Source organism: Sus scrofa, chromosome 1 (assembly GCF_000003025.6).
Source record: "Sus scrofa isolate TJ Tabasco breed Duroc chromosome 1, Sscrofa11.1, whole genome shotgun sequence".
Taxonomy (NCBI): domain Eukaryota; kingdom Metazoa; phylum Chordata; class Mammalia; order Artiodactyla; family Suidae; genus Sus; species Sus scrofa.
Window position 1 is genome coordinate 16,943,090 of NC_010443.5, and position 21,053 is coordinate 16,964,142.

The 21,053-nt window shown below is 43.9% G+C and overlaps 1 protein-coding gene across 4 annotated transcripts in view; it reads right to left on the minus strand.

The window, feature by feature from the left end:
* Window positions 1-21,053, minus strand: part of UST (uronyl 2-sulfotransferase) — a 297,667-nt gene that overhangs the window by 102,668 nt on the left and 173,946 nt on the right. For 3 of the 4 annotated variants that reach the window (XM_021086995.1, XM_021086988.1, XM_021087004.1), the window contains exons 3-4: window positions 20,893-21,048; window positions 8,328-8,407 (exon numbers count right to left, since the gene is read on the minus strand). In XM_021086995.1, the coding sequence (XP_020942654.1) occupies window positions 8,328-8,407; window positions 20,893-21,048 (236 nt within the window). The remainder of the gene's footprint in view (window positions 1-8,327; window positions 8,408-20,892; window positions 21,049-21,053) is intronic. The other variant, XM_021086998.1, reaches the window with a different exon arrangement.

Below are 21,053 nucleotides of genomic sequence, written 5' to 3' on the forward strand. Positions count from 1 at the left end.
GCTCTTCTTCAAATGCTTTTACAACGCCCAGCCTTCTCAGCTTCTATTTTAACACCTCTAACTTTTTTTTTTTTTTTTTTTTTTTTTGCATGTGTTCCTTTTTGGAATTCCGTTAAGCATTTGTCTTGAGCTTTGTTTCCCTTAATTTGATAACCTACAGTTCTAACTTCGTTTTCTATCAGGCCCTTTAGCAAGCTTTCAAAAACTGAGCTGACCGCAGCTGATGACAGGCTCTGTGCTGTGCATACACAGGAGGAGTCAGGCCACATTGTGTTTTTCACTTTACGACACCCTCTCTTGTCCCTTGGTCACCGCAGTAACCACAGCATATTTCGTGCTCTTTCCAGTCATCCTAAAATAGAAGGTATTTCCAATGTCACTGATAATCTATTCGCAGGTCATATTTCCCGTATTTACCCTGCGGGGGCTCCTTCTGACCCTTTGCAAACTTAGGATGCATTTTGTTTTTGTTTTTGTTTTTTAACGAGAAAATGAAGGATATAATTCTCTAGAAATAACAATTGCACGGTTCTCATTTCTTCCATGCATTCCTAAGTATCTCATTCTGAGTATCTTCTGCCCCATGAGGCTACCTCCATCAATCAGCCCATCAGTCAATGTTAGTCACTCCTCCAAGAGCTACACGAAGTACCTGGGTGAGAAATTTAGGTATGCTTTTATCAAACTGCTGACGATATTCTTCCTGGGACATTGCTGCATGTATTAAATAGTAAAACTTAAGACTAAAATTAGGAGTTCCCATTGTGGCTCAGAGGTGAACGAATCCGACTAGGAACCATGAGGTTTCGGGTTCGATCCATGGCCTTGCTCAGTGGGTTAAGGATCCAGCGTTGCCATGAGCTGTGGTGTAGGTCCCAGATGAGGCTTGGATCCTGCATTGCTGTGGCTATGGTGTAGGCCGGCAGCTGTAGCTCCGATTGGACCCCTAGCCTGGGAACCTCCATATGCCACGGGTGCGGCTCTAGAAAAAAGCAAAAAGACAAAAAAAAAAAAGACTAAAATTATTCTCAAGAATGAAGACTAGCTTGTTCTCCTACAGTAGAGTTTTTCATGACTGCTAACAGCTTCTGAAAGTACACACACATATATATATATTTTAATTGTGATAAAATATATGTAACATAAAAGTTGCCTCTTTTTTTTTTTTTTTTTGCTTTTTAGGGCTGCACTTGCAGCATATGTTAGGTCTCAGGTTAGGGGTCGAATCGGAGCTGTAGTCACTGGCCTACACCACAACCACAGCCACGTGGGATCCAAGCCATGTCTGCAACCTACACCACAGTTCACAGCAACACTGGATCTTTAACCCACTGAGTGAGGCCAGGGATCGAACCTGCATCCTCATGGATACTAGTCGGGCTCATTGCCACTGAGCAACAATGGGAACTCCCTTTCCACCATTTTTAAGGGCACAATTCAGTGGCATTAAGTACATCCATACTGTTGCGCAACCATCACCATCATCCATTTCCCGCACTTTCTCACGATCCCAAAGGGAAATTCTGTGTCTGTTAAACAATAAATCCCTTTCCCCTTCCTTCACCTCACTGCTGGCAATTTCCACTCTACTGAAAGTCTAACTTCTGTTTCACCTCTGGCCTAAAAGTAGATGTTATCCCTGTGCCATTAACTACATTAAAAACACAGAGTTGGAGTTCCCGTCGTGGCGCAGTGGTTAACGAATCCGACTAGGAACCATGAGGTTGCGGGTTCGATCCCTGCCCTTGCTCAGTGGGTTAATGATCAGGCGTTGCCGTGAGCTGTGGTGTAGGTTGCAGACGCGGCTCGGATCCTGCGTTGCTGTGGCTCTGGCGTAGGCCGGTGGCTACAGCTCCGATTCAACCCCTAGCCTGGGAACCTCCATATGCCACGGGAGCAGCCCAAGAAAAGACAAAAAAAAAAAGACAAAAACACAGAGTGACCTGAGGCCAGGGGCCCAGGCTTGGATGCCTGTCAGTGAGAAAGGAGGCATCTGAGGTGAGAGGATGGCCGTGATGGGAACGGCTATGGCTGCTCGGGGGCAGGGGAGGGGCGGCCTGGGAGGAAGGCAGGCAGAGATGGTCCTTTAATGCTCCTCTGCAGGAAGCGGGTGGAAGGGACGCCCGCCGTCCTCCCAGCCTTATTCAGTGCATGCTCCAGCCCCTTGCTGCGCAGAACAGGGCCTCCTCCCATCACAAGACATGGGACACACAGCTTCTCTCTGCTCCTTGAGTGTCCTGAGGGCACCAGGTGGAAGCTTCTGCTGAGTGCGGGCAGAGGCGGTGGAGGGGGCAGCTGGGCCCCTGGGATTAAGGGGAGGAAGATGACTGGACAAAGAGGAAGGCCCTCCATAGTGTGCAGGGAGGTGGGCTCAGGGAAAGTCCAGAAGATAGTAATACTCTTTTTTTCCCCCTTTCTTAGGGCTGCACCTGCGACATGTAAGTTCCAAGGCTAGGGGTCCAATCTGAGTTGCAGCTGAGGGCTATGCCACAGCTGTGGCGATGCTGAATTCTTAACCCACTGAGCGCGGCCAGGGATGGAACCCGCTTCCTCATGGATGCTAGTCAAGTTCTTAACCCACTGAGCCACAACAGGAACTCCAGATGACACTGATCCTCGATGGGCCCGCACCGTGTGTGGGATCCCGGGGCAGCACAGTCCACTCACTGTGGAGGGAAAGAGAAAAGAGAGGCCGAGCGCACCCTTTCCAGAAGATGAGTCCAGCCGCGTCCACACAGGATGAACTCTCGTTCTGAAATGCAAACTTCTGGGCTCTGTTTCAGTAGGTAAAGACAGGCTTCCAATAACTGCTACTATCAAGTTTTTATTTTGAAGCTCTCTTCAAAGTTTGAGGCTTCTGTCACCACCACAAAAGAAATGCAGGACACAATGAAAATGGATGACTTTGCTAATGAGAATGAAACAAAGTCAACATTTGGAAAGAAGATGTGGAAACCCGCTTGAACGACGGAATGAGCAAGATCGGATTTATTTTGCTAAACGATGCTGTCCGAGGGCAGACTTTGCGCACATCCGGGAGGCCTCCCTTCAAGGGAAGAAAGAACGTTTCCAAAACTCACATTGTGTCCTCGTCCCACGCACCCTGCCTGCTTCTCTAGCGATTGATTGATTTTTAAATGTCTTGTTTGGGCAAATTAGTGTTGGTGTTGGAGCCACCATCTGAGACGCATGAGGAAAGGAGAACTGGGAGCAAAGAAGGGTGAGGGGGTCATGGGTGAGAAAGGAAGAAGGATACGAGAAGAAGTTAAGAGAAGGGGTTGCTTGAGAGCAGTTAGTGGATTGATATTGTAAATCCCTTGGACTATTTTGGTAGCATTTGGCTCTGGCACAAACCTTCACAGTGTTTTCCTTGTAAGACCTAAGTTGGGGGTCGTGGGGAGTTGTAGATTGGGAAAAGAATTACTTCCCCCTCAAAAAAAATCTTAGAAAACAAACAAAAAGTATGGCGGGGGAGAGGTGGGGAGAAAGACAAATGGAAATGCATTGTCCTCGTCTCTCCAGCATGTGGATCTAATGAGACAGGCTGGGATTTGGGACCTGGGGCCCTTTGCTGCAGTGCTTGCACTGGAGCCCTTGCTTGTATCCTCAAATAAAAGAATACAAAGAAACTACAAGGGACTGGAAATAACTGGGTGCATTCACAGTAGCGGCAAATTATGAACAAGACACAAAAAGACCAGAGACCCCACTGCCACTTCGGAAATGTTGGGAGCCAAAGCCGGTGCTGCACATGCGTGATCCCTACACATGGCACCATGTGCAGGGGGTGGAGAAACCACTCAAGTCACTGCTCCAATCTGACTCACTGACCATCCATTTAAGGGACCAGCCTGCCCCCGTTTAGGGAGCAGGCAAAGACTCCTGCTACTTGCTTTGGCTCCCCTCTGCTACAGCAGGAGTCCCAACAAAGCCCTGCCTGAATTTGGTCTCTCATCAATTTCTATTGAGGGAAGAGTCCAAGAACGCTGGTGGGCGACATGCTTAAAGACATGCCTAAGACATACTTAAAGAGATGATGTTGGGAAGCTGGACTTTTCCAAAAGTTCTAATTCTTTGGGCAACTCTGACAACTGCGATCAGATGCTGAAACCACAGTATACCAATATGAAACATCCTACCACCTGAACATCGCCACAAACAGTAGCATCTTTTAGGCCACGGCAATTTTGACTCAATTCTCCAGATAGTCGAGGTGAAAAACACTTGTCTGGCCTGAACTTTCAGCTGGTTCACAAACTGTTTGAAAATAGAGTCATGGAAAACCTTAGGAATCCAAACTAGTCTGAGGTTTCTGCTGACCTTGGATGTGTTTATCTCAACCGACAGGAAGCGTTCCCTGAGGCAACTACAAAAGCACCAGTTGGGTCGGAGAGTATTGTTTTCCATAGTTGAATTAATAAAAACGGACATGGTGAAATTGTTCCTTCTCGGTCTAAAAAAAAGGGGGAAAGATGGAGGGAGGGAGTTCCCACTGTGGCACAGGGGGTTAGAGATCCAGTGTTGTCATCGCAGCGGCTCAGGTCACGGTGGAGGCACAGGTTTGAACCCCAGCTGGGCACAGTGGGTTAAGGATCTGGTGTTGCCATGGCTATGGTGCAGGTTACAGCCGCAGCTTGGATTCAATCCCTGGCCAGGAACTTCCATACGCCATGAATGTCATGAAGAATGTATTTTTTTTTTTAAAGGGAAAAGATGGAACAGGACGAGATGCCTAGATGATAAATAAATGAAATTAATCAAATCACCAGAAACTCACAGGATAAGGTTTTCCATCACTCAGAGTATCTAAATTCCAAGATAAGGATGCCGTACTTAAGGGAAAAAAGAAATAAGGGGCAGTTCATTTTGGTACAATGTCATACACTTCATGAGTTCAGAGCATAAATGTGCAAATGAAGGTGTGGAAAGGAGCTTAGACTTCATTCTTTTTTTTGTCTTTCTGCCTTTTCTAGGGCCACACCCATGGCATGTGGAAGTGCCCAGGCTAGGGATCTAACAGGAGCTGTAGCCACTGGCCACAGCCACAGCCACGCCAGATAAGTGCCGCTTCTGGGACCTACACCATAGTTCATGGCAACGCCAGATCCTTAACCCACTGAGCGAGGTCAGGGATTGAACCCATAACCTCATGGTTCCTAGTTGGATTCATTAACCACTGAGCCATTACGGGAACTCCAGACTTCATTCTTCTATTCTGTTCTCACCAAGTATTTTGCTGCATGTCAAGAATGCAAGGAGGATTAGAAGCAAAACATCAACAGAGAATATGAGGTTTCAGGGTCAGTTCTTCTCTTAATAACCTCATGATCTTGAAGCAATGCTTGTCAGCAAGGATCAGGGTAGGTTTCTTAAGAGCAGCTAATCATCTCTATGCTTTATAATTCAAAATATAGAACTCAGTTTTAAAAGTATGTGAAAGCCCTCTTCACAGGTCCCAACATAGTTCTTTTTCTCTGTTAATTGTATACTTGGGGGCTTTCTTTATATGCCCTGCTGGCCACTTCTACTCAAGAAATTGACCTTAAATAAAGCTACTCCCTTAAAAAAGAAAAGCTGTTTTTTTTTTAATTCGCACATTGAGTTGAGCGTAATGCAGCCTTGCAATGTATTAAAGTTCAGTTTGTCATTCAATTTGTGTCTATGGGGTCTTGCAGCTGAGGCCCCAGGCCTTGTGCACATGGGGTAAGATGAGAGGGTGAGACTGAGCCCACAGTTAGCATGAGTCTTTTCGAGCTTGTCAGGCCAGTCTCTGCTTTTTCCTGACATTCCATTTCCGCTGTGCCCGCCCTGGAGGCTCCCATGTATGGGATTCCTTTCTGTCCTTCTCTTTGTCCTGTGTTTTTGCTCATGCTCGTCCTGAGGCCGCCAGTGCCCTTCCCCCGTGTTTGTCTACAGCTGGCCCATCCCTCACTGCCCAGCAGCACGGATCCCGCTCCGGAAAGCTTTCCAGACTTCCTCTTCTGGGGAGGGCAGGTCCTGCCTCCAGGGCTCCTAGGGGACACCCAGTGACTCTTTCCCCTAAAGCTCATCCTCTTCCTTTAGTGAAAGAAGTTATGGTTCCTTGAAGGCAAGGATGACATCTCTTGTTCACTGCAGAAGCCCCAGTCCTCGTGCAATGTCCAGAGATGCGGGTCCTCAGTAAATGTGTATTTAACTGAACAAAATGGAGTAAAAGGAGGAGAAACCAGCAAGAACAGGGTCCTCCCCATGAGACACCACCAGGCTGCACTGGGACAGAAGCCAAACGCAGGGCTCAAACTGAGGCTTCTACAGAAATGCCTTTTAGATGCCACTTCGAATATATATAAAAAGTCTCTCTCCAGGAATTCACAGGACTTTCCCCTCACGTGCTTAGAACATCCCTACAAAGGCAGAAATTATCCCTACTCTATAGATGGAAACACTGAAACCCCTCTCCCCTCAAAAGGTTGAACTGCTTGCCAAGACAATGGTCAGTGGGAAGGCCTGATACCCAGAGGTCCCAGCAGCCAGGCGACACAGCTTCTTGAAATTCGGTATCTTCTAAAAGGTGTTTATCATTTTTTTTTTCTTTTTCAAAACTAAATTAATTAAGATTAAACTCTTGGGCCTGTATTTAATAGTGGAGGCCAGGATAAAACATAGTCACCAGGCTGTGCCCAGCTCTGCTGATCCAATTAAGATATCAGTGTTGGCTCGTCATTAAGGTGCTACGACATTGTCCTGGGCTAACTGTTAGAATTTGTCGCATTGCAATCTGTTTAGGTTGTAAAGATTTGCTCTTGAACTGTGGCGGAGGCCGGCAGCTGTAGCTCCGATTCCACCCCTAGCCTGGGAACCTCCATATGCCGCAGGCACGACCCTAAAAAGCAAAAAAAAAAAAAAGATTTGCCTTTGAAGCAAAAGGAGTAAAGGAATGAGATCTGAGGACATCAGGGGTGACATACAAGGAGGCACATGAGAGAAGCAGGGGGTCAGAGGGGCCATGCTCTGGTAGCTCCAGGTCATAAAACACAAGGCCCAAGATAGCTACCGGGTCCTCATTATCTAATTATGTCTAATTATATGTTCTCCGCCCACCGGAAGTGAGAGGCAGGGCCCACACCGTGGACAGTCCAGTGACAAGCCACCTTGGAAAGGTGGAGGGGACACAGTCAGCTCTCCTGGCCACTCAGCCCTGGTCACCAAGAATAAGCTGCAGGTGTCCTCCTCACCTGTTCACTTCGCCAGGGAACTCTGGGCATCAGACAGGCTGGGAAGATGTCAGGGGAAACTTGCTTTCAAGGATAAGCTGCAACCCCTCATTGCTGCTGCATAACTTGCTTGGCTGGATCTCATTCTCTTTAGGCTTCATCTGCACGGGGCCCTGCTGCCCAGCAGAAAAGTGAAGGCTCAAACCTTCTTCCAGCTTGACAGGCGGTGGAGCATCCTGCGGCTGGGTGCCCATGCCGGCCCGGTGCAAACTCAGGGCTGGCGAGGGCTTAGGGCCCCCTGGTCACCCAGCCCTCAAGGCCATTAGGTCAGCGCAGCTTGCAGGACTTTCTTGTGGACCCGTGAGGTCCCGTGGTCCCCACAGGAAAAGCCGTGAGGGAAGTGCTGGTCAGATGGCAGAGCTGCCCCTTGACCCAGGGCTCTGTCTGCCCAAACTAACTGCGAGCTCAGGCAGGCCAGACTGAGAGGGGCAAGCTGAGCACTCCCAGCTTACAGTAAAGACAGGGCCCCCAGAGCTTGCAGTTAGTCATTGAACAGACCAAGAGTCTAAAAACATCAATTTGAAAGTTTGTGTTATTATCAAAAGGTTCCTGTAGCTGAAGGAAAAAAGAAGTGTCTAAAATACCCACTAGTATCAGATATATGAGGCTTAGACTAATCAAATGGAGAATTAAAAATGTAGAGAGAGAGGCTGGTACCAGCATTTTGGATGCTCTAAAACACCCATCATTCTACCACTAACCCTGTGTGGGTTCAAATTGTACAAAAACATGCCATGAAATATATCAGTTAAAATACCATCTCTTGCCTATTTTGTTTCAGTACAAGATTTTTTTTTTTTTTTTTTTTTTGAGAACTCTCAGGTCAAATAGCTTCCATTCAAAATCCTTTTAAGTTTTCACAAGATTTAAGATAAGTATTCTAGAAAGAAATGAAGCTTCTGTCCAAATAGTTCAAATTTTATCCCTCTCAAAAATAAACAGATTAAAAATGTCTTTGGAAGGGCAATGACGCTACCTTGGAAATGAAGGTAGATTTTTAAAGTAATTGTTCATTAGAAGGACACTAGGTACTGAAAAGAAATGAGAAAAGCATAAAACTGGAAAACATCTTACCTTGAGAAGTTGAGGAAGTGAACGTGTCGAGTGAATAAATAGGGCTGTTCGGCAGTACTTATATTTTTAATCAGTTCCATCTATTAAAAAAAAGTACAAAATTAGCATATATAGGATCTAATTTACCAAGCTACATTAAGCTAAAGGTTATCTCCCCAACTCTTCTCATCCTCGCTTATGATCGCCTGGACCAGGGCCAAACCGCTGGGTTTGGGGCACAATTTATGACCTTTATATAAGATTTCTTACTAAATAAAACAGAGTTATCCCAATTTACAGTCCTGTATTTACTTCAGTTGATTGACACCAGGAAAACAATGCGACAGGTTAAGTAATTTTAACTGGAGAAGTCAGGGTACTGAAATGCCAGTAAGAAAATGCCTTGAATCCCTTCCTTCAAAGTCCAATCAAGACAAAGGTTAATTATTATTTTACATTTCTGTAACGACATTCCTGGGATATACGGCAGTATCTGAAACTAGTTCTGCAGAATTTAAAGGTGGAAATAAAATGAGACCATACCTCATTCTTTTCCTCTGTGATTATAACGCTTCACAGAGCCAGCATTTCATAGGTAACACCCTTCCCCCAAACGTCTCATTGTTTTGGTGGCTGGTCAACTGAGTGATTGATGTGCAGTGATCAGCAAGGCAAAAAGTAGTTTTAATTTGTATAAACGAATGCTTACATGTTCTTCTGGAACATGTCATGATACAGAAAATGTTTGGTAAAATCTGCTGGAAATTCCAAGCATTCTTAGGACTCCCTGACTTCCTGAATTCCACTTTCCTTAGATTGGCTAATTTGCTCCATCAAAGCTGACACGCTGGAATTTTTAAGGAGCACATTGGAAATTGCTACTCTGGATGGACATCAGAAGAGCAGCATTTCCCATTTTATGAAGTAGTTCAAGTTGAAAACTGGAAACAAAAACGATCATGCATGTGTTAACTGTAGTAGCGACAAGGGCAATAAAACCTGAGTCTGGACCTCCAGGTTTGTCTCAGGCATGGCAGGAAAGCTGGTGCTCCTTGTTCCCTCCTGTCTAGCCCAGGGCTGACACCCACAGAAATGCTCCATGAATATCTGTTAAATGAATTGCCTCCAAGTAGAACATGACTCATAGATAGTTACACTGGGATGGCGTTGCCTAAATCCTTTCATTAGATATTTGTGCTCACCAGGACTGTGGGAAGAAATGAAATTGAATTTTATTTATTTATTTATTTTTGTCTTTTTTTTTTTTTTTTTTTTTTTTTAAAGGGCCGCAGACTTGGCATCGGGAAGTTCCCGGGCTAGGGGTCCAATTGGAGCTACAGTTGCCCCAACAACATTCAATCCGAGCCACGTCTGTGTCCTACAATGCTGGATCTCTAACCCACTGGGTGAGACCAGGGATTGAACCTGCATCCTCATGGATGCTAGTCAGATTCGTTTCCACTGAGCCATAACGGGAACTCCTGAAATTGAATTTTAAAAGTAAATGACTCGCAGTTCACAATTTTAAAAGTAAATGACTCGCAGTGCTGTTCTTCAGTGGCAGGCAAGGTCACTAATGATCTGTCTGTCCCCAGGCTTGAGCATAAAAGGAAACTGAATCCTGCCTCTTTATCTACTATTTAGCCTTTATACCCCACCTGACCCCCTGCACATCCCAGCGCTTGTTTTTGGTAAGATAACTTCCGGCTTCCTTCACACTATAAATGTTGATTTTTTTGATGGATCCACCAACAGAATTACCGATTTGGAAGCATAACCAGAGGTAACAATTTAGAAGCACAACAAAGGAAACTGATTTCTGAGGCTGCCTGCTTAGAAGCATAACTGTGTGTGTGTATGTTTAATATAAAGACCATCTAATGCTTTAATCTCTAGATCATTTTTCTTCAGATACTTCTCTGCACACATAAAAGTAATATGAGAAAGCCTCCTAGTATTGCCCAAGCCAGGAAAAGCAGGTCAGAAGAAAACCTGCTTCTTTCATGTAGTCAACATCATATTTCATTCTCTAAAACACATGTCAAAGTGTTCAATTTAATGGAAGAACAGTAGTGGTTAGATTTTGAGAACAGTGTCATAATAGCCATAAAACTGTCTATCTCACGAGGAAAAATGGATTGGCAGTGACAATGCGTAACTCTTTCTGGGTATATCTTTAAACAAAGAGTAAAGGTTACTAACACTTGTGTTGATTGCATTAGGACAGGGACGTCAGAGTGCATTTCAGCTCTCACGCATTTTGTCCTGTACACCAAGCAGGAAATCCCACATGAAGGACCACAAGAGTCGGTCCAAGCATTGTATTCATGCTGTCATTTGATCGCCTTCACAAACGCTAACCTGCCCCATTTCTAGTGACAAGTGGTGGTCTCCCTGAGCCGCTGCTGCCATCACCTGAGTTCCCTCTTGGTCCTCCCACTGCTGCCAGCAGCCTGCCCTTTCTCTCGCCCGACTCTTATCTGCCTGGGTGGGAATGGCGCCACTGAAAATCATCACAGAAACTACGTCTCCTTTTCTTTGGCTCATACAGGACTGCTGCTGATCTTTATTTTGATTCCACTGCATTCATTCATTCATTCATTTAGAAATTACGGGGTGCTTGCTAAGCCCTGGAGATCTAAACCTGAATAAGATCAGTGGGAAGACACAAAAAGACAAGGCAGTGGAGTGTGTTCTAACTGTGTCCCCAGGTCTACCCTGGCCAAAACCACCCTCTTGATCCTTGTCCACCTGTACTCCTTTTCCAGTTAATGGTCCGCTCCATTTCCTCCTTATCTGTGGGTCTTTCCTGGACGCCCATACTCACTCCCTTTCTGAGTCACATTAATTCTACCTTTCCTTTCCTAGCTCCCTCAACTGGCTTTCAAGACCCCACATTCTGTGGTCAGTCAAACTGGACTCTCTCTTATTCCTTCCCCATGCCGTGTTGAAGACTGACTCTGACCACGCTCAGACTCCAGATTCTTCTTCTAGACAGTTCTTCCTCTTCTCTCTACATGTCCAAATCTGAATCGACTCTATATCTGGCTAAAATGCTTGCCTCCTCCAAGGAGTCTTCCTGGATGTCTCCTTTCATTCACCACCTACTGATTTCCAACTCTGTCAGCCAATGTGCCACTCCGGGTTGTGGCCATAGAAATAAAAGGTTTGGTTCTTGCTTTCGGAAAGCTCAGAGTTTCGTGGGAGAAGTGGACGAGCAGGCAGGTTCCACCAGGTGGTAGAAGGCACAGAGGTGAGGAGGCACCTATCCCTGCCTACAGATGGAGAGGTAACACTTCCCCTGGGAGCAGTTTCTGAGCGGTTTGTAAGGACACATAGGAGTTAAGTGAAGAAAGGGACTTACAGCAGAGCATTTAGAGAGAGCAGCAGATGCAAAGCACAAAACACATAGGTATTAAAACTGCCAAGGGTCAGGCAATGAGATCAGCAAGGCGATAAGACTAGAGAGGAAGGCAGGAGCTGGGTAATTGAGGGTCCTATCGGTCACATGAGGGATTTTGACATTTATCCAGTGGGCAATCCGCAGCCAGAGAGGAGGATTTTTTTCTCCCTCTCTCTCAGATCTGAGGTCAGGTGGCGAATGTGAAGAAGAGGGTAAGGACGCCAGCAGGAAACGACGAGGTCATGAACTCATCACTGCTCAGTGGTTCCCGCACCAGCAGCCTCAGCATCAACTGGACACATGGCTAACAAGAATGCAGATTCTCAGGCACCAATCCATACCCACAGAATTAGAAGAAACCCTGGCGGTGGGGCCCATCAATCTGTGTTTTAACAAGCCCGCTAGGAGAGTCTAAGGCATGACCATTTGAGAACCATGGAACAAAGTCCATAGAAGCAAAACTAGATGGAGAGGTTTAGGGATGGGAAGGAGGAAGAATCTGCTGAGCCCTGTGGCAGCAGAGGGAAGGAGAGGGGGTGGTCAAAAGAGCTTCCTTCTCAGAGTTCTGGCTGGGATCCTAACACACGGTGGTCCCCATTGGTGGAGATGGGGAACGCTGCAGGATGAAGCCATACGACTGCAGAAGTGAGGGGAAATGGGTTCGGTTTTGAAATCTTTGGCTAGAAATGGCATTGCCCTCCTTGACTTCTCACAACACTTTGAGAATTTTCTAGGACATGCTCTGTTGACATTACATGAAGTTGAGTTGGTGCACTGGCTTTGAACCAGATTGTAAGCTCCTTGAGGGCTGGGGTCAGGTTTTATTTATCCCCCACAAAGCCAAGCCCAGGTGCCTGCACAGAACATACACCCATAAACGTTCATGCAACGAAGAACCCCTTTTAGAAAAAAAAAAAAATTGGAGTTAAGAAATACACTGGAGTTCTTATCATGGCTCAGTGAAAACGAATCTGGCTAGTAACCATGAGCACACAGGTTCGATCCCTGGCCCCGCTCAGTGGGTTAAGGATCCGGTGTTGCCATGAGCTGTGGTGTTGGTCGCAGATGTGGCTCAGATCTGGTGTTGCTGTTACTGTGGCATAGGCCGGTGGCCTGGGAACTCCTAGCCTGGGAACCTCCATATGCCCTAAATAGACCAAAAAAAAAAGAAAAAAAAAAAAAAAAAAAAGGAAGGAAGAAAGAAAGAAAAAGAAAAAGAAATATACAGTTCACTGAAGACAGAATTATCACTAACGCTTTTCTTGGACAGACCTATCCATTCATTACCCTGTGTCACATGGAGCTAACGGTTTTACTATTACAACATGTAGGATGTAACAGCATCAAACAAACTGTCATTTTCTGATTGGTTCCCAGGCTACTAAATGCTCTTGATACACATGCCGTCATTTCATCTTCACTTAATTCCACGAGTTAAGTATTATTATCTGAGGTTTACCAGTTAATAAACTGAGGTGCAGAAAGCCTACATAAAATTGCTTACAGTCTCACCACTAGAAAAAGGTGGTGCCAGGATTCAAATCCAAAACCTCTTGCTGTCTATCATTCGGCTGCAATCTCCTTACCATTCTCACTACTGTTTGTTTTCTACATAACCTATTAAAACTGGAGGGAGGTAACGGTTAGCAAAATAACTCTGGAGACTAAAAAGGGTTTATGGGGATATGAATTTTCTACTTTTCATGTGATGGGCTGAAAAATGGAAAGAAAGTTCTAACAGGTAGAAAAGCATTAAAAATAATAAAAAACATCACAGAGAAAAAAAATCACAGAGAATATTTTTTAAAGTTCTAGGTGGCAAAGAAGAGTATTGTTAACAAGCCAGGAATGAATTTAAAATACTAAAAACAAAGAAAAATAACTAGGTAATGGGATAGATCTAAAGGAAGAAGTTAAATCACAGCACATCCGAGAATGAGACAGAAATGAAGTTTAAAAAAAAAAGCAAGAATCAAATAGAATTTATAATGCAGAGGATATGCCAGGCAGTAGCTTTTAATCTTTCGCTTTCAACCTAACTGACTGAGATGACAGAGCAGAAAACCTTTACCTGCAGTTCTACAAGCACAGCTAGTTGGTAAAAGACTTCCTTGGGAAATGCTTGTCAGCAGCAACTGACAGGGTATTGACCCTGCTCTGAGCTGAATCCTTGGGTCACTCATGACGCCTTCTAATTTTGCAAAACATCTTAAATGAAAAGACATACATCAAAGCCAAATAAGGAGTATCTTAGCAGAGAACTCCTTGGTCCTTTAACCTCAGAGGCCAGGAGGATGGCTGTGGGCTCAGGTTACCTGTCCCTCTTGCTTCTGCAAGAGGAAGTCCTTTGAGCAGGAGGTAGGATGGTCTTCCTGCCTTCAGCTTGGGGCTTGCAGTGCCTGCAACAGACACAGGCCTGCAATGAAGAAGAAGACCACCAGGGGGCGCATGATGGGAACAAGGCAAAGAGGCTGCATCTGACTAGAGAAAATCCATCTCTACAACTGGAAGGAGAGGAGAAAATATTTTAATTTTTCAGGGCTTGTTGCTTCTTCCTGTTTTTTTTTCCCCCTCCTTTTCTTTCCACTGAGTTTTCTTTAGCAGACTCTGCCTTTAGCTATAGGACTCCAAGATAAGACCTTGTTTGCAGAACTGAGTGAACATTTTTCCTGTGGCTGGGAGATGGACTTGGCTAATCTTTTTGGTTTGTTCCAAAGTCTGGCTGGAGCAGCTCTGATGCCTGTGGACACATCCCTCCTACTCTAAGGTCGGGAACCTCTGAGGGTCATTCTAGGAGACTTTTCCAAAACATCTTAAGCAGGACTAAGGCTTCTGGCATAAACTCCTGGGACAGACACTCCTCGGTAAGACTTCAGGGGAAATGTGATGTATGCAGAGGTTTGAGGGATTCTCAGGTGAAAGAGGAATTTTCCTTGCTAAGTGGAGGATTCTCTTTGATAAAAGGAAATCTTTCTAATAATTAGAGTCCTTTATGCAATCATTCTTCACTAGAACTGTGCCTGGGCATCTCCTGGGGAGTCCCCCACCTCCGCCCCCGTCAAGATGAGAATACCTGGGCTCCACCATTAAGAGTATAACTCAGTATTCTGCAGGAGGACCTAGAATGACGTGTTGTGAAAAAGCTCCCAAGAAGATTCTGACGCTGATGATGGTTAAGTACTATTTTTTTAATTGACTTCCCAGTGCCCATAAATAATGTTCTATCTCCTTAGCCTAATATTCAAGATTCTCTGGGATTTGAGCCCAGTTCACTTCAATTCTTATTCTCCCACATTATTCTTGAACACTTGTTTTTTGGTTTTGTTTTTCCTATAAAGGGACTGTTAATATTTTCCTAATAATGTTGTTTAAAGGATTCGGATAAGATGCATAAACATTCAGTGTGCCGTCTGGTGCTCAATGCATAGAAATAGAAAGAGTAGGTCCCCAATGAAAAGTCATCAACCTGAACACGTAAATGGTGAGACCTGCCTCAAGAATGAATGAATGAACCTTTCCCTTTAAACAGAGGCTAGTTGGCCCTGCCGTAGGGAAGCCTGGGAGGAATTCCCAGGGTCCCAAGACCATTTCCAAATCTAACACAGTTTCTTTAGGTGAGTTTTCTCTTCTAGAGCCACAGTGCTTTATAATCACAGTCAGACTTGGACTTTGCAGTGAGTGAAAGCAGTGGGGAAGGGAGGTCAAAATACTGTAAAGAAATTCGGTTTCTACCCAGGAGGCTAAAGCAGTCTAGAGCACAGACACATAGAGGCTCTGCATCCTCCACCCTGTGAATACTTTTCAAGATTTTAATTATTTGAATAGCTGTGGAATAGAGTCAGAGCAGATGTGGAATTTATAGTGAAAGAGCAGCCTTTACTGCCACGGCTGATGGAGGCGTACAGGCTAGGCCCCCAGCTCTCAAGCCGTGACTCAGAGCTCTGTGGGATGCAGCTGAGAGCCACAAACACTCAGCAAGAGTCCCCTGGCCAACTAAGACTTGGAATCTCTAGGTGGAAGCCAGTTAATCAGATTATTTCTCAGAGTCTTTAAAGTGTGAATAATTATTGTGATTCTCTCAGAGTCTTTAAAGTGTGAATAATTATTGTGATTCTCTCAGAGGGAGACGGCGGGGGGGGGGTCAGCATTTCCCAAATTTCTTGAATCATGGTATTTTCTTTCTTTTTTTTCCTCAGGAGCACATTTAGGGAAACACTGATATGATGGTTTTGACAGGGATTCTTAACCATATCTGTAACTGCCGTGGCACTTGATCTAAAAAAAAAAAAAAAAAAAGGTTTTCTGGATTCTGGTCCAAAATCACCAGGAGAAGGGCCACTGCAACCATATGTTTCAAAAGTCTCTGCTGGAGATTCTGCTGTGTAGCCAGACGACCACTGCGTTAGGAGAATGGCTCTTGGATTTGGGAGGCCTAAATTCAAGTTCGGGTGTCACAGACAGTCATTTTGTTATATTTGGAAAAATGACCTCATCTGGTTGTCTTAGTTTTCTCATCCATAAAGCAAGAAATCATACCCACTCACCGGTACAGTTTTAGGTCCAAAAGAGTTGAATAATGAAGTAAAACAATTAGCACAGAGGAGATGCTGTTTCCAATTTGTAGTTCTCAAAAGCTTCAGTATAAATAAAAATAGGAAATGTACTTGCTTTCTCAATCCTTTAGGCCCACTCGTCAACAATTCGTGCCTTTCTCCAACAAGAATGAAATAATTTTGAATTCTTCTATCTGCGCTATGCCTATGACCCTTTGATTTTTTTTTTTTTTTTTTTTTTTTTTTTTTTTTGTCCTCAGAACAATGTTCTGAAAGATAGAGGCAGGCCATTAACAAAGATGGTCATGAGTCTTTTGGAAATCACACCCATGTCTTCTGGAAAACAGTTCCTTATCTTTCAGATTGTATACAATCCCTGTTTTCCAAGAGATTACCTAAACTAGCCCAAGAAATTGAGATATGGTTTTAGAGCACAAATGAAAAAATATCACCATGGGTGGGCATGGTATGCCCTGCAAAGGTCCAACATTTGGCCAGCAGCAGCCACCCCTGCGCTTTTGCTGAGGTAGAGCTTTCTAAAATATGAGCATCAAAGGCATTTCTATTTCTCACAGGGAAAATGTGATGGGATTTCTATAGACATCCTAGCATGTGCTGTCTTCACACTCTTACTAATAATCGCTTCAGCGTCTTATTCCATCAAATAGATTTTTAAAATCTAGGACCGTGTGTGTGTGTGTGTGTGTGTGTGTGTGTGTGTGATGACAGCTACCCTCCCCCAGGGAGAAATGTACGGGTGGATCTGACCCTGGCCCAGAGAGGTGCCGTTGTGTATGAATGAAATGGTGCAGATAATTCCAGTCTTATAAGCAGATACTTTTCCGAAGCTCATTTGTAAGCCAGTAGTTTGGAACTTGGAACACATTTTTTTCATAAAAGAAACGGTCTGCATGGTGCAGAGTCCCGGGCCAGCCCGCAAGAGCCCGTTTAATTCGTACTGCACCCGAAGCGCAAGTGTCTTAACTCCAGAGAACAATGTTTCCATGGCAACGCGTTTTCAGAGTTCTACTGTTTCACGCCGAGAACCACCAACTTTTAAATTTTAACTCATCTACATCACTTCTCCACTTTTCCTTTAATAAATTACCAAGAAGAGGAGCTATTCATACCACAAATTATTTCTTGAAAGTATTCAGTTAAAACAATATTTTTTCTCTGCTTGTTTTAGGCACTTTATAACTTTAGTAAAAGGATGCATATAACAAGGAACAAGTTTCTTTAAACATTCTGGAGCTACTTGAAACTTGGTTTCTTGTCCTGGCGTTTCCTGGTTCTGTCTGTATGTCACAGCCCGGTCAGCTAGCTTCATAGAGGCAATTGTCACCACCTTTATGTTTGTTTTTATTTTTTAAATTTTTAAATTTTTTTATTTATTCTTTTAGGTGGCTTTTTAAGATTTTCTTATTTATTTTTTATTACTCAATGAATTTATCACATCTGTAGTTGTATACTGATTATGTTTGTTTTTACATCAAAACTGTCTATTTGTTTTTTCTACCATATCGTTACCTTTCCCTTAAGTTTTTCAAACTTGCCTTATAATGTAATAGGAATCTGGAATAACTAAGTAATGAAATATATTCTAGGTCACACTGACCACAGGAATCAGAAATGTTTCAACTAATTATACACAGATTATGGTAGCAGTTGTATAAATATATCACAGAATCACAGGGCTGGAAAGAACCTTAAAAGATTGTCTAGTCGCTTCCCTGGCATCCAGACAAGCCAATCATTCCAGACGGATGAGAACGAACCTCTGTTCTAGAGAAGGATGACTTGGGCTTTAACCCCTTCTAAAAGATTTAACCATTTATGCACCACTAGTGAATGAGTCTTAATTTTCATCTAAATCCTTCCCTTGACAGTTCCAGTTGTATTTTACTTACATTTGCTCCTTACAGGAAAACTAGTAGGTTGATTTGCATAAAACCCCACAGTATATTTAAACAGCATGTATGTGCTCGCTCTTCTGGGGCCTTCCCGAACAGCTCAGGGTCTAATTCTTCCTCCGGTACTTTGCTCCCTCTGGGTTGTGACACTTTTCAGCAGTGAGAACTGAAATTGAGCTATGAGGCTTTGAGAGTGAGCATGGTTCCATATGGAGGAACGTCTAAGTCTAATCTGATTAGCAGACCCAAAGAACCAAGAGAAACCCAAATATTATATTTATAATAAAACTGCAGTAGCAGAGGCTATTTATTATAGTCCCCTCCTCTGATGTAAGTGAAAATGCCGTAACAAGCCCGAATCATAATAGTTCTTCAATCAGATAAGGAAAGTAAAGAGAACCTTCCCCTATTAAAATTATAGATAAACACGTGCTAGCCTTAAATGTCACCGAATATAATTTTTCTATTGAGTGCCTATTATAGAACCTATAAGGGAGTAATCTCAAAATATTTTTTTGATGATTGCTAATGACTAGGTAAGACTTGTTACTCAGAGACTCCTGAATGGACATTTTCAGAGGAGTGGGCATTTTGATCTCTAGACTGTGGAAGACACGAAACACACAGGCTTCATAGCCAGTACTGTTGGCTATGTTACTGTCTTAAACCAGTCCTTCCATCCCCCGTGATAAGAGAGACAGGAAGGCGATTGCATATTCCTTCTGTGTGTGAGGTTTTGAATGCCTCACAGGTGGAGACTGTCAGAAAGAAGTAGATCTGGGTGGAAATGCCCATAATTACAGTCTCGACATGATCGTAAATTGTGTGTCTTGTTTACTCCCCAAACTTAACTAGTCATTGAGTGGTGGGATAGTTAATTTCTGTGTCAGCCTGACAGGCCAAGGGATGCCCGGATTAAACAGTGTATCTGGGTGTGTGTGTGCAGGTGTTTCTGGATGAGATGAGCACTTGAGTCATTGGTTCAGTAAAGAAGATGGCCCTTTCCAGTGAGGAGGGGCCTCATCCAACCTCCTGAAGGCCTGAGTAGGACAAAATGTAGAGGAAAGAGGAATTTGGGTTTTTTCATTTGTTTGTTTCTCCTGCCTGTTTGCGCTAGGACATCTCATCTTGCACCCCCTGACCTTGGGCTGGGATTTCCATCATTGGCTCCCCTGGTCCTCGGGCCTTCACACTCAGGCTCAAGCTCAATTACACCAATGGCTTTCCCGGGCCTTCAACTTGCAGACGCAATGTGAGACATTTCAGTCTCCACTGTTGCATGAACCAATTGCTCACAATACATCCCTTTTTCTATCACTAGATAGATAGATAGATAGATAGATAGACAGACAAACAGATAAAGGGATGCACTGTGAGCAGTCGATAGATAGATCTTCTTTTTCTATCTATAGATATCCATCCATAGATTTCTATCTATAGATATCCATCCATAGATTTCTATCTATAGATATCCATCCATAGATTTCTATCTATAGATATCCATCCATAGATTTCTATCTATAGATAGATATCTACAGATAGATCTCCTTTTTCTATCTATAGATAGATAGATCGATCGATCTCCATCCTCCTGGTTCTGTTCTCTGGAGAACCCTGACTTATACAAATGGCTACTCACCAATTCTAAATACCTTAGGGGATGGAAGCAACTTTTTGAGACCAGGCTAACAAACGTGACCCTGTAACATGACCATAAGAGCACAAGGCCTAACTTTTCCATATTAATTAACAAAGCACTTCAGTAGAGACCATATACCTTCCTCTGGTGTGTGTTTAGAAAGTAGAATCTGTCTGCAGAGCTTCCTGGCAGAGTAGAGCACCACCCCCAGCACATCTGCTCCACCCCCAGCACATCTGCTGTGTGTCCTGACTATGGTAGGGCAGATTTGGCCCCAGGAAATGGGGTAATTCTTGTGCCACCACTAAATATGCCAAAAGCTGCTTTGGAAGCTCCAGCATCCCCTAAACTTATCCTAACAGAAAGCTCATGCCTCCATCATCCAACCAGATTCCTGGCCTAAGAGGGTTTTCTCTTTAATATAACCATAAAAACAAAGAACACTTGTCAGAAAACACAGAGGAAGAAACATTAAAATAAACTTTTCTAACTGTAATTGTAATGTATACATGTAAGGATAACCTGACCCCCTTGCTGTACAGTGGGAAAATAAAATAAAATTTAATAAAAAAAAAAAAAAAATAAAATAAAATAAACTTTTCTTATTTTCTGCTCTCAAGATGTCAGCATTATTTGTAGCTCAGTGGTATAACTATCTGAGATTTCAGCATTGCTAATTCTAGCTAGACGATGACAAGTGTACTCTGTCCTTCATGGGTCTTAATAAAAGCATCCCTTCAAGAGAGTTCCCTGGTGGCTCGGTGGGTTAAGGATCTGGCATTGTCATGCTGTGGCTCTGGTTACTGCTGTGGTGTGGTTTCAATCCCTGGCCCGGGAACTGCTGCAGACTGCGGGCGAGGCCAAAAAAAAAAAAAAGTATCTCCTCAAGGAAACTAACTGGTTTCAAGACTTCTGTCAGAACCCTTAGCTTAAATTTTCTTCCACATTCTGGCAAAAATACAGTATGACATTGTCACTCTGGTATTCATTTGTTAGTGGTTTCCAGGGTGTTCTCGAAGGGATCCACTAATTACGGATGAACTGAAGTACAACTTAGCCATGGGCAAAGACCACTTACTTGTTCATTTTTAGTGAGCCTGGTTTTGTTGTGAATGTCTGACGTGACCAAATTGAATCCGTGCTTCTCCGACAAGATTCTCAGAAGCAAGACCACGGTCCGACTCCCGCACTTGCCCACCCTGTTGTACACCACCTGGCTTGGGAAAGGGAGCACCTGGG